At 36.6% G+C, this 16,588-nt stretch overlaps 1 protein-coding gene across 12 annotated transcripts in view; it reads left to right on the top strand.

Moving 5' to 3' along the window:
- The window catches only part of PTGER3 (prostaglandin E receptor 3), a 250,454-nt gene that overhangs the window by 91,521 nt on the left and 142,345 nt on the right, over window positions 1-16,588 (top strand). For 3 of the 12 annotated variants that reach the window (XR_015160232.1, XM_086390559.1, XM_086390550.1), the window contains one exon: window positions 4,849-5,633. The exons of 4 other annotated variants lie outside the window; for them this stretch is intronic. Coding sequence is in view for 6 of the 8 variants with exons in the window: in XM_086390559.1 (XP_086246685.1) it covers window positions 4,849-4,863 (15 nt within the window). In the remaining 2 variants the exon portion in view is untranslated. Of the gene's footprint in view, window positions 1-2,139; window positions 2,236-4,848; window positions 10,532-16,588 lie in introns of those variants that run through there. 5 more of the 12 variants (XR_015160228.1, XM_086390545.1, XM_086390561.1 and 2 more) reach the window with 3 other exon arrangements.

Genomic DNA, 16,588 nt, shown 5'->3' with positions numbered 1-16,588 from the left:
TTTGTTGGCAAAGTAATGTCTCTGCTTTTTAATATGCTGTCTATGTTGGTCATAGCTTTTCTTCCAAGGAGGAAACATCATTTAATTTCATTACTTCAATCACCGTCTGCAATGATTTTGGAGCCAACCAGTAACGCAACTCCAAGTGTATTTATTTAGTTAAAATAGGCCTTGAAAAGAGAACCTAAGCAACATGGCAGCAGGAAAAGAAACCTAGTTGTCCTCTAGAGAAGGGACCCCATCTAACCAGATGGCTGTTTACCATATAAAGGGTCTTCTCATACAGGGGCTCACAGGGGATTCTGAAAGTCTCAGAGAATGAATAGGAAAGCCTATTTTGTTTTTCTTTGCTGCTCTGACCTTAACTCTAATCACTCTTTCAGAACCACAATGTTTCTATAAAAAGTGCCAACTAAACTTTTCCTGTTTGCACTGAAATAGATATTGGCCAACCCAACATAATTTTCTGTTGCAAGGAAAACGTGACATTTTATTGTCCTTCAAATAACATTGCCTTCCTAAAACAGAAATTATCTATTTGCTTAACGCAATCAAGAACTGGAGAATTACATGTCTGTCTGGACATCTTCTGTAATGTCACGCCACTTGGGATGGGCACGCTATTTAAGATAATCTTAACTATACTTTTGAGAGAAAAAGGACTCTAGGAATCTGATAAAAAAAAAAGACTAAGGATACACTGAATTAAATTTCTTTAACAATTTCTTATAGGAATTTCATTTCATTCTGCTAGTTTTTGTAAGAGAATTGCTAAGAAATATATAAAAAGGAAATACTTTTTAAGTATATTTTTTTATGTATTTCAACTTGGTTGAAATATGTATAGTTCAAAATTTTATTGTATCAAATGAATTTAAGCTATTATTTGGAGATGCTGTGGAGGGATGGGCCGCAGGGCAAATTATACAGCATTGTTCTTTCAGGCCCCAAATATATTTATTGACCATCACCTATGTGGCAAGCTGTATGGTAGCTGCTGGACACACTGTGATATGCAAAACACAGGCATGGTTCCTGATTTCATAAAACATGTGGCCTAGAGATAACACACATTAAACAAATAATCACACATATTACAATTATACATATTACAGACACACTTATTACAAACTACAATGAATTCTTGAAAAGAAAATAGTGGGTATCACATAGTGGGGAACCAGTGCTGGTAAACAGGTTATTCTCTGAGGAAGTAATTTTCAGAGTTGAGACCTGAAGAACAAGAAGTTGTCAGCCAGGTGATGAAGGAATGAAAGAGCACTCTGGGTAGGGAAAGCTTCAAGCACAAATGCCCTGAGGTAGCAGGAGGATGACCCTGTTTGTGGTGTTTGTAGATAGCTAGTGTGACCTGCAATGGCACCCCACTCCAGTACTCTTGCCTGGAAAATCCCATGGATGGAGGAGCCTGGTGGGCTGCAGTCCATGGGGTCGCTAAGAGTCGGACACGACTGAGCAACTTCACTTTCACTTTTCACTTTCATGCATTGGAGAAGGAAACGGCAACCCACTCCAGTGTTCTTTCCTGGAGAATCCCAGGGATAGGGGAGCCTGGTGGGCTGCCGACTATGGGGTCTCAGAGTTGGACACAACTGAATCGACTTAGCAGCAGCAGCAGCAGTGTGACCTGAGCACAGAGCAGCAAGAAAGTTCAAAAGACAGCTATAGTTGCAGCTAGAGGCCAGATCAGACAGACAAGGTTAGGAACTTCGGTCTTTACCCTGAGAGCAACAGGAGGTCACTGAAAGCTGGAGATGGGCAGAATTAGATTTACCTACAAAGATCATTTGAAGTCAACGACCTTTTATTCAGCATGTAACAAATGCTCCAATAACTGCCCTAGGGCTCCTGAAGTAATATTAGCCCTGGTTTCTGATCTCAAGTAATGTCTGATGTGGATGTGTGGGAAGAAAGAGAGGGTGGGTCAAAGCACAGGAGGCAGCAATGAGACAATTGGGGAGATAATATCTAAAACATCTTCATTTATGGAGTCAGAGCTGATGTGAGTTGATGTATGGATTGTGGCTCTGCTCTTCTTTGAAAACGTTCAGGGAAGTGTCGTCTGACGAAAGGAATCATAATCAATAATTCTGTCCACTGAAACCCTCTGTCTGTTCACAGATAAGGCACCACACAAACAACTCTGCATCCAGTTCCATCTCTTTACCCCACCAGTGCTCCTCAGCCTTGATGTGGAGTGACCACCTGGAAAGGTGAGATGTAGAACTGTCTGAATTGACAGCATAGCTCTCCCCCATTGCTCTGCTCTGACCTGAGTTCATGTTACGAAGGCAGAAGGTCTCTAAGAATTAAAATGCAAACTAAGCACACATGTCTGATGAAAAAGGACTCGATTCCCCAGAGGAGCTGTTGTTGTTTTTACAACTTCATTTACATTTCCTCTGAGAACTTTCTGAGACTGGCTCCGGGCTACTTTTGGAACTGACTAACTCTGCGTGGTGAAGAGTCTGCACGTCTGCTCTTTTCTTAGTAAGAGCAGTCTCCCAGGAGAACTTTCAATTTTTTAAAAAAATTGAAGTATAGTTGATTTACATTGTCATATTATTTTCAGGTGTACAGTGCAGTGATTCAGTTATATGTATATATGTATATTTATTCTTTTTCAGATTCTTTTCCCCTATAGGTTATTATAAAATACTGAATATGACAGTAGATCCTTATGCTTAGTTGCTCAGTAGTGTCTAACTCTGAGACCATTGGACCGTAGCCTGCCAGGTTCCTCTGCCCATGGGATTTTTCAGGCACAAATACTGGAGTGGGTTCCCATTTCCTTCTCCAGGGAATCTTCCTGACCCAAGGAATCGAACCCATATATCCTGTCTCTTGCCATTGTAGGTGGATTCGTTATCCGCTGAGTCATCAGGGAAGCCTTGGTTATCTCTTTTGTATATAGTAGTATGTATATGTTAATCCCATCCTTCCAGAAATATTTTAAAGCTAAGTGACCTCTGTTTTATTTAGACACCAGAACTTGGCATGTTCACCATATGATTAACACACTCTTACTTGCTCTTTCGATTAGATCTTTGTATAACACATATATTTCAATGAATGGACATTGTAGAAAGCAGAACATTATGCCAAATGTGATGCATGTTTAGTCAGATTAAATTTCAAGCATTAGTTTCCTCCCTCAAACATTTCCTTTCAATACTCCTGCTAGTGGCTATAGGGTTAATTGAATGGTCTTATGTGTATTATCGCATTGTGTGATCGTTTTTGTTTTAATGAGAGAACATAAAAAGTTTTAATTTATTTTCAAAGACTATTCAAATAAGTTGAACTCTTCATTTTTAATGGAAAATCTGCATGTTCACCTTATTTCATTCCTTGGGTACGGCTAGGTACCATAACTCCAGTATAAGTTATAACAAATGTGGACATTCAAGCAGCTCAATTTCTTTAAATATTTTTTCTCCCATGCTTGAGGTAACTGAGAAATAATCACTTCTACTCTTCAGGGCAAGATTTAAATGTGTTTTGAATAACTACTTTGCAACAATATCCAAAGGATAAGAAAAAGCAGGCTGCTTCTGGAACACACCTCAAAAATCACAAAGCCCGTAAAGTTTTTACTTGACTCACCTTTATGGTCCTCCGTCCTTGCCTTAGATATCTGCATGTAATACACATATTCTGGGCAGTTTTACTATAAACACAGATCCCTTGGAAAATAAACAAAGGGAAAAGAATCGAGATACGCAATTTCCATTTGGTAGGTTTATACTAATCCCATTTTCAATTTTTTAAAGTAAATCTTATTGTACTTACCCTCCTTAATATAAATAAGCCAAGCTCTCTATAGAAACTTTGGAAAATATAGAAAATTTAAAAAGAAAGGCAGCTTACTAAAATTTACTTTCACTACTCAAGAAAAGCCCACCATCATTTTAGTGGATTTCTTTCTCATTATTTCCCTTTGCACTTTCCTTACATGTACATATGTACATACATATGATAATATATATTCATTATTGTATCTTGTTTACTTCATTTAACATGAAATAAACATTCCACAGATTATTTACAAATTATTTTAAAGTAATTTTAATATTTATATAATAGTCTATTAAAAGGATACACCATAGTTTATTTAATCATAATCTGTGATCAGATCTGGCACCATGATAAAAAGAATTGCATCATTACCCAAAGACTAAAGTTTTTTTTAAATATTTGTGATTGTTTTTATTAGAAGTATGCTTTAAGGAATAAATAATATCTAAATTTTTAATAATCTTGAAAGATGCCTATAGTCTGACTGCTTTCCAAAGTATTAGTAATTGAAAATTTCATCAGCAATGTGTGAGTTTTTACTTTGCTTTACTCTAACTAGCACTGTATGTTATCTTAAAACACACACACACAATATTTTGTTGGTTTGATAGGAAAAAAAATTGTACCTCATGGCTCCTTTAATTGGTACTCTTCCTTATATGTTTTTAGAGTATAGTTATATACTGATTAGGGTTTGTTTTTAAGGCAAGATTATTTGACCATTTGATGTATGTACAATTGATATAGCTTTTCAATTTGATTATTCTTCTGGATTACAATCTTGGAAACCAGAAAAATTACTCAGAATAAATGCATTCATTTAGTATAATTAGATAATTTGGAGACTTTTAGGTGATCCAAAATACAAAATTATTTACATTGCTTTTATTTATAAAACACAGAAGTAATTACTTCAAACAAGAATGTTTTGATGTCTAAGACATTATATTTCTTACTTACACCTTAATCCTTGCACCATACAAAATGTATCCCTATCCATGCTTATTATATTTTTTCTTTCTATTCTAACAGATAATCAAAGAATGAAGTTGGACTTTTTATTGAAATTGCTGTCCTTGAGTTTGTGTGTTTCTTCCCACCTGCGAAGGAGAATTTTATGTTTTGATTTGGATTATTTCTTCTTTTTCATCTTTAAAAATTTTTTTACTGTTTTTTTCTTGTCAGTAATATTCACTGAGACCAAGTTTATTACTGTAATCTATGTCTTAAGTATTCAGTCAGCTTCTTGGACTGGATATTGAATATTACATTTAAGAAGTTGGGCAAGATTGCACAGATGGTGACTGTGAAAAAATGAGAAAAAGAAAACCCCATCTCCCCAGAGTTTCTCCCAGTTTTAAACCTTTATGTGAATCTCAACTGATGTGGCTGTCTTTACATTTTATGGTAGTTTTGATTTTACAATGAATTTGAAAAATCAGTACAAGCTTTTGTCAGTGAAAAGTCAACTTATTGAGAGCGAGAATTCAGTTAACAAGACATAAACTCCACAAGATAGAAAAGGATGCCAAATGAAGACAGGAAGATGTCATGACCAAAGATATTTATGTAAAATGTGTAATTAATGTTTTGGAGATGTATTCTTCTGTGCTGAGCTGGGAACTAAAAGTCCTAAATCTGTATTCTGGTTATGTATCATTCAGTTACGCAGTAACCAGCTTAATTATCATTTTTCTGTCTTTGAAGAGTGAAAGCTATGATACAGGTAAAGGTGCTCTTGAAATGTCATAGAAAATAATAATGAAGCTAAATGATTAACTACTGAGTTGGAGCATTAAAAAAAAAATCCAGGTATAGCTTCTGATTCACTCCTGCTGCTGCTGCTGCTAAGTCGCTTCAGTCTTGTCCGACTCTGTGTGACCCCAGAGACGGCAGCCCACCAGGCTCCCCCGTCCCTGGGATTCTCCAGGCAAGAACACTGGAGTGGGTTGCCATTTCCTTCTCCAATGCATGAAAGTGAAAAGAGAAAGTCAAGTCACTCAGTCGTGTCCGACTCCTAGCTACCCCATGGACTGCAGCCTACCAGGCTCCTCCATCCATGGGATTTTCCAGGCAAGACTACTGGAGTGGGGTGCCATTGCCTTCTCCAATTCACTCTTAGCAATTCAATATTTCTTACAATTTCTTCTTGGGTGGCATACAAAAGGCAAAATTAATTAGTGATATAGTTATAAACTACCAAGTTTTGTTACTTTTTAATGGGATAAAAGAATCTGGTTTGTGTGAAATAAGAAATTCTGTGGACTTCAAAAAAATACTTTGAATCATTTACTATTTCTTACCTGATGTGCCCTTGTGAGTGCATCCTCAGTTACTAAATTTTGTCTGACTCTTTGTGACCCCATAGATTGTAGCCCACCAGGCTTCTCCATCCACAGAATTTCCCAAGCAATAATTGCCTTTGTGCTGTGCTTAGTCGCTCAGTCATGTCCAACTGTTTGCAACCCCATGAACTGCAGTCCACCAGGCTCCTCTGTCCTTTGGGATTCTCCAGGCAATAATACTGGAATGAGTTGCCATGCCCTCTTCCAACCCAGGGACTGATCTTCCCAACCCAGGGATCGAATCCAGGTCTCCTGCATTGCGGGCAGATTGTTTACTGACTGAGCCACCAGGAAAGCCCAAAAATACTCCAGTAGGTAGCCTATCCCTTCTCCAGGGGCTCTTCCTGACCCAGGAATTGAATCAGGTCTTCTGCATTGCAGGCGGATTCTTTACCAGCTGAGCTACCAAGGAAGCCCTATAATTGCCTTTTTCTACCCATAAATTCCACGAACATTTCTTTCCCTTATCTTTCTGCCCCCTTTCTTCCTCCTTCTTTTCCCTCTCCCAATTCACCTAATTCAACACCTATTTATTGTAGTGTGCTATGCCAAGGGCCATGCTGCCATCTACAAGGATATCCTGGAAAGAGATGATACTGTAGTATCAGCAGTTTGGCAATAGAATCCAACACTGTGACTGTCATTTCTGTCAGTGAAATGAAACCAAAATAGTTGAATCATCCCTTTGGTATGGTTGAACCAGTTGTGAATTATCTCTAAACTATAATTCTTTTCACTCAAACTTGTATTGAAATGGCCTTAGGTAACTAGCACAAAACATGCTGTACACATCCCTTTATTTAGGTTTAAATTCAACATGTTTTAGACCATCATAGGGCTATTATACTCCTGTTACTTCTGTCTGTCCATCATCTAGCTATGTTTGTCTGTCATCTATTTACTATTTTATTATTACAAAAGAGGATAAGGTTTACAGAGGCTTGCCCAATGTCACTTAGCTAATGTAAGTAAGATTTCAGATCCAAGTTTAAGCTTTTTGATTCCAGGTTTATTGTTTTCCCTATAGCATAGTACAATGTGAGAATTGTTGTAATGATATTTCATTTGTAAGACAGTGTGATCTAGTAATAAAATCATGGGTTCTGGAATCAAATTTGGATTTAAATCTGGCTGTGCCATTCATTAACTCTATGAACTTGAGAGAGTTAATTTCATGGAGTCTCAGTGAATTAATCTGTAAACTAAAGACTATAATGCTTACTGTGAGGTTATTGTGATAAGGTATGTAAAATGAATGCAACACAATAGGTAATCAATAAGTATTAACTGTGATTAATTCTTTATCTAGATTTACCTCCAATTGTAGAATACAAGTTCTCAGTTTCAACTATAAACTGGCTCCCTCACCATGTGGGTTGAAATACCATGGGCAGAACCAACTTCAAATCCCTAGATGTTATTCTTTTTGATTCTAATACCTCATGGTTATTATTTTTGCCCACACAAAACCTACTCATCTCCTGCATGTTTGAATCACATCTTGTCCTTAGCTTTTGGACAGTTTAAGTACAGAAGCCCCTCATTACTCACAATTTTAGTTACCAGTGGTCAAACACAGACTGGAAATATTAAATGGAAGATTTCAGAAATAAACAATTCATAAGTGTTAAAATTACATGCCATTCTGAGTAGCCTGATAAAATCTCTTAGGGTCCCACTCTGTTTTACCTGGGATGTGAATCATCCCTTTGTCCAGCATATCCTATTCATTAGTCATGTGGTAGCCTACTTAGTTATCAAATCCACCACTGAGGTTTTGCAAGGCTGGTTCTTCAAGCATTTAATATGCTTCATACTTAACAAAGGCTCCAAAGCCCAAGAGTACTGATGCTGGTCATTTGGATATGCCAAAGAGAAGCTGTAAAGTACTTCCTTTAAGTGAAAGTTCTCTGTTTAATAAGAAAAGGAAAAAAAAAAAAAAAAAAACATATGCTGAAGTTGCTAAAAATCTATGTAAAAAGAAGTCTATCTTTAAAATTGTGAAGGAGAAAGAAATTTGTGCTAGTTTTGCTGACACACCTCAAACTGCAAAAGTTACAGCTGCAGTGTGACATCGGTGCTTAGTTAAGGTGGAAAAGGCATTAAATTTGTAAATGAGTTATTTAGAGAGAGCAAGAGAGACCACATTCACCAACTTTTATTATGGCATAGTGTTATAATTGTTTTATTTTATTACTGGTTATCATTATTAATCTCTTACTGTACCTAATCAGTCCTGGGTGTTCTTTGGAAGGAAATGATGCTAAAGCTGAAACTCCAGTACTTTGGCCACCTCATGCGAAGAGTTGACTCATTGGAAAAGACCTTGATGCTGGGAGGGATTGGGGGCAGGAGGAGAAGGGGACGACAGAGGATGAGATAGCTGGATGGCATCACTGACTCAATGGACATGAGTCTGAGTGAACTCTGGGAGTTGATGATGGACAGGGAGGCCTGGCGTGCTGCGATTTCATGGGGTCAAAAAGAGTCAGACACGACTGAGCGATGGAACTGAACTGAATTGAACTGTATCTAATTTATATATTAAAAATTTAAAACAGGTACATATGTACAGAAAAAAGCATAGTATATACATAAGTATTTGTGGGGTTCAATACTATCTGTGGTTTCAAGCATCCACTAGGGTCTTGGACCATATTCTCTAAGAATAAGGGAGGACTATTGTGCCCTGGTTATTTTCTTACCTCTCTCTCCACCTCTGAACCTGTAGTGCTCATTTTGATAATTACTATATTATTCCTTAAATATTTTCATTATACATGTCTGTTTCCCTTGACAAAATTCTATTTCATGGTGGGCAGGACACTTTTATTGTATTTCCTTCATGGGTCTCATCACTAGTACAGTATTTGACACCACAAAAAATGCTTATATGGTAAACTCTCAGCAAAAGTAACATTCATGGGTGATACTAGCTGTTGTAAATTTAAATGAATGTGATAGGAAGCCTTTTGTTTCCATGTTATGGTTCACCTTGGGAAATTTCATGTTAAACGTTCTGATTTAAAAATGCTACATCTAGGCAGAATAATCGCATGCAGTTTAACATGATAATGTTTATTAAAAATCTATATGTGAAAGTTTGAAGTAATAGGAAAAACTTGAAAAACAATGATTATTTGGTAAAGATATTGGTCATATAATTAAGAATATCTTAGTCCCGTTAGTCTGAAATCTGATGTAGAGACAATATGTATCAGTATAAAGTACTTTTGATACTTCTATCTTTAATCCACAGAAATGTATACATTGCATGCTAAATTCACCTGAGATGATAACCTCTGTAACATATGTTCTCAGATACTCTGGATCATGATTCAGTAACAATTTTTAACAAGTGTCTTCATCTATATTTTCTTTATTATCTTCAATAAACAAGAGTTCTCATAATCGTGTAATTGAAGACAGAACTAAACCTCAAAATAAAATAAGTCTCATTGGAAATCTGCCAAAAGAATGTTACATGTAGAAAATAGTGCTTGATCTACAATTTTATCACAATTATAGTAACTATTGTAAAGCTCAATGAAATACATATACAAAAATGTATACAATATTAATATGCTTTAAAAGACCTGATTCTTGACTATGGATCTTCCCAACCCAAGGATCAAGCCCACGTCTCTTAAGGTCTCCTGCATTGGCAGGCAGGGTGTTATCACTAGCGCCACCTGGGAAGCCTGTAAATTTGTATATGTATTTTACAAGTGGACTATGGTCAATGAAATATATGAAAATTCAAACAGTGTTGAATTGATCTACATTTTTAGTGTCTACATGAATGACTTTCAAAAATTCAATAAATAATGAAAACCAGGTTATAAGAAAACCATATAAGCTACTTAAGAGAACAAAAATGTTTTCAGTCCCTTCAGTACTTGGAAGCACTTTTAAAAGTCTATTGCTAAGATAATCGTAATTATTCAGGCACCTTAAAGATCTGAATAAAATATTCTTAGCTTGATATGCTTTTAATTAATCATTATGAATACTTAAATGTTTAATGGTTGTCTTAAAAATATTTGTGCTCATGTTTTTCATGAATCCAGGCTTTTACTAAATATTTTAATTCAAAATATGTCTAGGCTTACCCCATAGATTAAAGTGTTTCTGTTTCATTCACGTTCTAAGATTTCATTTTATTTTCATTATCTGAAGTACTTTATGTAAAAATAATTGAACAATATGCATTTTAAGAGTTTTTGTACCTTTTATTTTTTAAATTCTCAACCATAATGTAAACCCTCTGTGGGAAGGACCTCTGTTTTATATTTCTCTTGTACCTACAGAGCCCAGCACTGTGCTGAACACAAAGAAATTGTTCAATAAAAGCTTAATGGAGAGTCTAAGTGACCTGACTGCAATCTATATTAGTAATGCCTGAGACACTTGGTGTGCTTGGTGTGAGAAAGGGTGGCATTTAGTTGACAGTTGATTTTGACAGTTGATTCTTTATTTACTTTTCCTCTTTGACATTGTGCTCTTTTGGTCAGTCTTTAAATCTGAGCAGTGCAAAGAGTCTTCTTTAGACTTTTTGAAGAAAACAACTGTAAATATTTGTAAAGAATGGGGCAATTGCTGTTAGAAAAAAAAAGGAACTAAATAGAAATCTACATATAAAACTAACCTGCCTTTAGTTAGCTAAGTTACTTCTTACCTTGGTATAGGAGCTGAATTTTACCACACTTAGAATTAAATGAAAGTGCTGCTGAAGATATATAGCTTGTGGAATAAGACGAACATAATTTTCACATATGAGGGCAGTAGAAAATTTTCATTTTATGATTTTTTTTGAGCAAAGTATAGTGTTCTCTTTTTTGAAATAAGTATACCAGAGCTGTAGTAAATGAATAACCATCATTAGTTGATTTCTGAAAGAAAGTTAGTGGCTGCTGATTATGGTTTTTATCAGTTTAGTTAACTTATAATTGAAATACAGGTATACATAGAAAACATGAGAATTAAGTAATAAGCACTAAAATACTATGGCATAGGAAGGGCAGAAGAGATTCCACACTAAAAAGCCACAGTGCCCTTTAAAATACAGAGTTAAACCAAAAGTAGACTACCAATAGAAATGCAGGATTTAAACAAAAGGATGTAAATTTGTTACAAGACTAGACAAAGTATGATTTAGTAATGCGTACTCCATAAATATTAATACTTGCTGATTGTTGTGGTTGTGGTGAGAGAGCCTACTGCTTCTGTTGGTAAAGAATAGAAATAGATATTCAAGCAAAATTAAGTAAGTGTAAAACTAAGAAGATTAAGAGAGAGTAGGGAAAATGTGGTAATATATGTTTAATAAGACTGAAAAAATGGAAAAAAAGATTGAATTAACCTTCTTTTTATATAGCTAACCTTCTTTCATGTTCTGTTAATTCTACTAGTATTTCTCAATTCTGTCTTTTCATCATCAATACCATGTTTTAAATCTATGCCTCCATCATTTCCCATCTGAATTACCCCAGTAGCCTCTGTCCTGATTCTGGTCTTAGGCCCATTAGTCACCCTCCACATCTGCTATCAGAGTATGATTGGTGTTAATAAAGATTGTCTCTCAGGGCATCTGTTCATGAACAGGAGTGCAGTTCGATGGTTGGCCCATAGGTCTAGTAGATTAGGATTACAGAACCCAGTGATTGTGCTACTCTTAATTTATCTTGCAACTACTGCCATATTTCAAACCCTACCCATTTGTACCATGTGGGAAAATGACAGACCCTAAAAGGGAATTCAAGGAGATTTGGTGCAGTGTTTCTCAAACTTACCCAATCATACTAACCACTCTAAGTTTATTTTATTAAAATAAAAATATCAGTCCCTTCCCTGGAGGTTGAGTCTGAAATTCTAGCATGAGACCTAGGATTTTGTATTTTTAAAATAAACTTCTTCTGGATGATTCTTCTCATTAGGCACATGTGACAACATTGATGAAATCTAGTGTTTCTCAGAGTATATCCCCAGACCAATACATAAGTGTTATTAGGGAGTTTATTAGAAATGCAAATTATATGGACCCATCTGGCCCTGAATCAGAAACCTCAAGCCTGGAGCCCAGTAATCTGTGTTTTAGAAGCCCTCTGAGTGATTCTCATGCGTGCTAAAGTTTGAGAACTCTGTATGTCAAATGTGGCCCAGAGAGCTGGAAGTAGGGAGTGTATGTAGTTTAGGAAACTCACCTAACCCAGATTCTCCTATGACTAGGTAAGTCATGACTTCAGTCCTGGTGCTGATTGCTGCTTTTCCCTTGACATCACTCCTTTCATATTTTCTAAAGAGCAGTTTGATTTTGTGGATTCCTTTTTGGTTTCCCAATTGATCAGGGTCATGCCCTTCTCTTTCCTGATCACAAATATACTTCATTATTTATTTTCCTATGTGAAATCCTTCTGTTGCTTAACTTTCCCCATAAAAACATTGGCTGACTGCCCATTTGGCTCTAATCATTTATGACTGAGGCTCACACTTTTATCAAAATGTTTTTCAGTGTTAGTATGTACCAGCCAGTTGCTATATTTTTTTTTTTTAAGAAAGGTATAATCAGATAACAAACTGTCTTATTCTCTCTTCTAAGTCTCATCTCTTTTCACCTTTTGGAAGGCCAAGGCAATGCTGAAAGATTTTGTCTTCAAAAAAAAAAAAAACACATTATTTTGAAGGCTAACTAGGAACACTGCTAATGTGGCAAATATTCTCATTGAACATATAAGAACATAGATAAAAAGAGAATCACCAAGGAAACTATTTGCTACCACAACAGTAAAGAAGTTGTATTAGTTTGCTAGTGCTACCATACCAAAGTACCACAGACTGAGCAGCTTAAACATTAGAATTTCTCTCATGGTTTTGGAAGATGGAAGCCCAACATCAAGGAGTTGGAAGGCTTGGTTTCCCCCATGGACAGTGAGGGAGACTCTGATCCATGCTACGCTCCTAATTTCTGGTGGTTTGCTGGCAATCTTTGACATCATTTGACTTATAGACACTTCACCCCACATAGCATTCTCCTTGTGTGTATGTCTCATGTCTACATTTCTCTGTTTTTAAAAATAAGAATATGAGTCCTATTGGATTAGAGACCCATTCTATTCCAACAAGACCTCATCTTAACTAATGGCATCTGAAAATGACCCTATTTTCAAATAATATCACATTGTGAGGCACTAGGGTTTAGGACTTCACCATATGGATTTGACTGGGGCAAGAGGAACAGTTCAACCATAACGGAATGGTGGGTTGATATAGGGAGGAAGATGTATCTAAAGTCCAAGATCACAAGACCTAAATGATGTTGCTTTGGGAATTTAATGGGTTTAGGAATGGAATAAAAATCTCAATGACACATGCCAGCCCTGGCTCCAATTAGGAAAGACAAATCAAAAGTGATCATATTTCTGATTCTGAAATATCTGGAAGTTGTCCCCATAAATAAACAGTAAAAAGGTCATAAAACCTGTGGTGGGAAAGACTTTGTGTTTGTACCAAGTTTTAAATGATCAACTTAAAATCAAATTGCTCTATTTATTTCAGAAAGAGTGGGAAGTTGTAAGAATTCTTGCACTTATGTTACCAGCTCAGATTGGTTTCACTGCTTTAAATAGTCACATTTTTACTCTGGTAATTTCCAAATCAGAGCAATAAACTCATCAAGATGTTGAAGACTGAAGGGAAACCAGATGTTACTCATTTAAAAGAGGATAATTAAGGATTTGCAAAGTCATTTGAATACGTGGGCATTCAAACAGGTATGAACCCAGAAGGTAAGGTTATGTCCAGTGATTGCCTTCTTGAGTCAGGTTGCTTATTTGGGGATTTTTATTTATGATTTCATGCCTGTACACAAACCTTCAAAAGAACATGACAAGCAGTTGTATTTCTGCTTTATCTGCTGATTGAAGTCTCATCTTGGGTTGAGTGCCAATTGTTTACACCACGTCATGTGGGTGCTCTGGACACCTCTGAAAGCTATTCATGATCACATGGAACATTGTTCAGTGTTAATCTAATGGGTTAGATTGACTTAAAGTTGTGCCAGTAATACTCCACTGGCAGTACTTTTTCATTTCATCATTGTATTTATGTACACGCCCAAATAGTTTTAAAAGAAGAAAAAACAGTGGTTGAAAAGATATGTACTTATGTTTCTGGGAAGTGATGCAATTGTTTTCGGAAAAATAATGAAACTTTCAGCATATTTCTAGAGTTCTTTTTGTATCAACACTTCTTGCTATGTTTTCATAGTCATGGTGGGAGATTTTGCCAACACCCGGCTATTACTAATCTGGTACAGAGCTGAACAAATCATTTTCTTGAAATGGTTCCTCAGTAAAACCTAATTATAAATGCCCGTAATTACGCAGGGTATCTGTCTATATACTGATTGTTGGAAATAGAGGGACTGCGTGATAGGATTCATTTGACAACACTCATTGTGTGCTTAACAATTTCACATTTCACACCCTGAAACTGTACGAGCAACTAAGCCCTCTTTATGGTGGAGATAATTACCCAAACCTGTAGAGGTTCTCCTGTTAGGTGAATGTGGCAATAGCCACCTGAAGTGGCATAATAGCAAAAATTCAGCTAAGACCAGTCCTAGACTGGGTACTGGAAAATTCCTCTGTCTCATAGCCTTGCATTAGATGTCTGGTCAGTTGTCTAAAAGATAAATGTAAAATTGGGTATAATGATGAGATTAGTGCTCCTGAAATGAATTTCTGTAACGATTTCACCCAAGAATAAGTAAAAAAATTAAACGGCAAAAGTCTTACAAGCAGAAGTTTCTTCTTTAGGAACAAATGACCAATTTCTAGTGATATTATCAAAAATGTTATTAAAAGGTTTTACAACACTTATGTCTCTACTGGGGAAAGAGGTGAAGGACAGAATAATTCTCAGTTCAGTTCAGTCGCTCAGTCGTGTCCGACTCTTTGCGACCCCATGAATCGCAGCACACCAGGCCTCCCTGTCCATCACCAACTCCCGGAGTTTACCCAAACTCATGTCTATCGAGTAGGAAATGCCATCCAGCCATCTCATCTCTGTCATCCCCTTCTCCTCCTGCCCCCAATCCCTCCCAGCATCAGGGTCTTTTCCAATGAGTCAACTCTTCACACGAGGTGGCCAAAGTACTGGAGTTTCAGCTTCAATATCAGTCCTTCCAATGAACACCCAGGACTGATTTCCTTTAGGATGGACTGGTTGCATCTCCTTGTAGTCCAAGGGACTCTCAAGAGTCTTCTCCAATGCCACAGTTCAAAGCATCAATTCTTTGACACTCAGCCTTCTTCACAGTCCAACTCTCACATCCATACGTGACCACTGGAAAAACCATAGCCTTGACTAGGTGGACCTTTGTTGGCAAAGTAATGTCTCTGCTTTTTAATGTGCTATCTAGGTCGGTCATAACTTTCCTTCCAAGGAGTAAACATCTTTTAATGTCATGGCTGCAATCACCATCTGCAGTGATTTTAGAGCCCCCCAAAATAAAGTCTGACACTATTTCCACTGTTTCCCCATCTATTTGCCATGAAGTGATTGGACTGGATGCCATGATTTTAGTTTTCTGAATGTTGAGCTTTAAGTCAACTGTTTCACTCTTCTCTTTCACTTTCATCAAGAGGCTTTTTGTTCCTCTTCACTTTTTGCCATAAGGGTGGTGTCATCTGCATATCTGAGGTTATTGATATTTCTCCCGGCAATCTTGATTCCAGCTTGTGCTTCTTCCATCCCAGCGTTTCTCATGATGTACTCTGCATACAAGTTAAATAAGCAGGGTGACAATATACAGCCTTGACGTACTCCTTTTCCTATTTGGAACCAGTCTGTTGTTCCATGTCCAGTTCTAACTGTTGCTTCCTGACCTGCATACAGATTTCTCAAGAGGCAGGTCAGGTGGTCTGGTATTCCCACCTCTTTCAGAATTTTCCACAGGGCCTTCCAATCTCTGCTGATAGAACAGTATCAGATCATTAAGAGAAAGAAAAGTATCTCCACATAATTTTTGAATTGTTTTTCTTATTAGGGATTTTTCTTTCATTCCTTCCCTTGCTCCCTCCCTTCTCTCCTTCCTCCCTTTCTCGCTACCTCCCTACTTCCCTCCCTTCCTGCCTTCCATCTAATACTTCTTAAGTTAATAAAATCTTGACTATGTGTTTCTTGGGAATAGGAATCAGAGAATAATATGAAACTATATGATACAAAGAGAAAACAAAAATAACATTTTCTAAAAATTACAAGTATATAAATGCCTTCTATTCACTATATCATGTAATACTAACATTCTGTGAGATTGTTAATTCAAACTTCCATTTTAGAGATGAAAAACTTCCATTTTAGGCCCATCTCACATTATGACTTAATTACCTTACTTTCCCAACATCTATAACTTCAGATGATCAAAC

This window comes from Bos grunniens, chromosome 3, assembly GCF_055505025.1.
Source record: "Bos grunniens cultivar Pamir isolate PY7600 chromosome 3, Bosgru_T2T1.0, whole genome shotgun sequence".
Taxonomy (NCBI): domain Eukaryota; kingdom Metazoa; phylum Chordata; class Mammalia; order Artiodactyla; family Bovidae; genus Bos; species Bos grunniens.
This window is presented reverse-complemented; position numbering and strand designations above follow the sequence as displayed.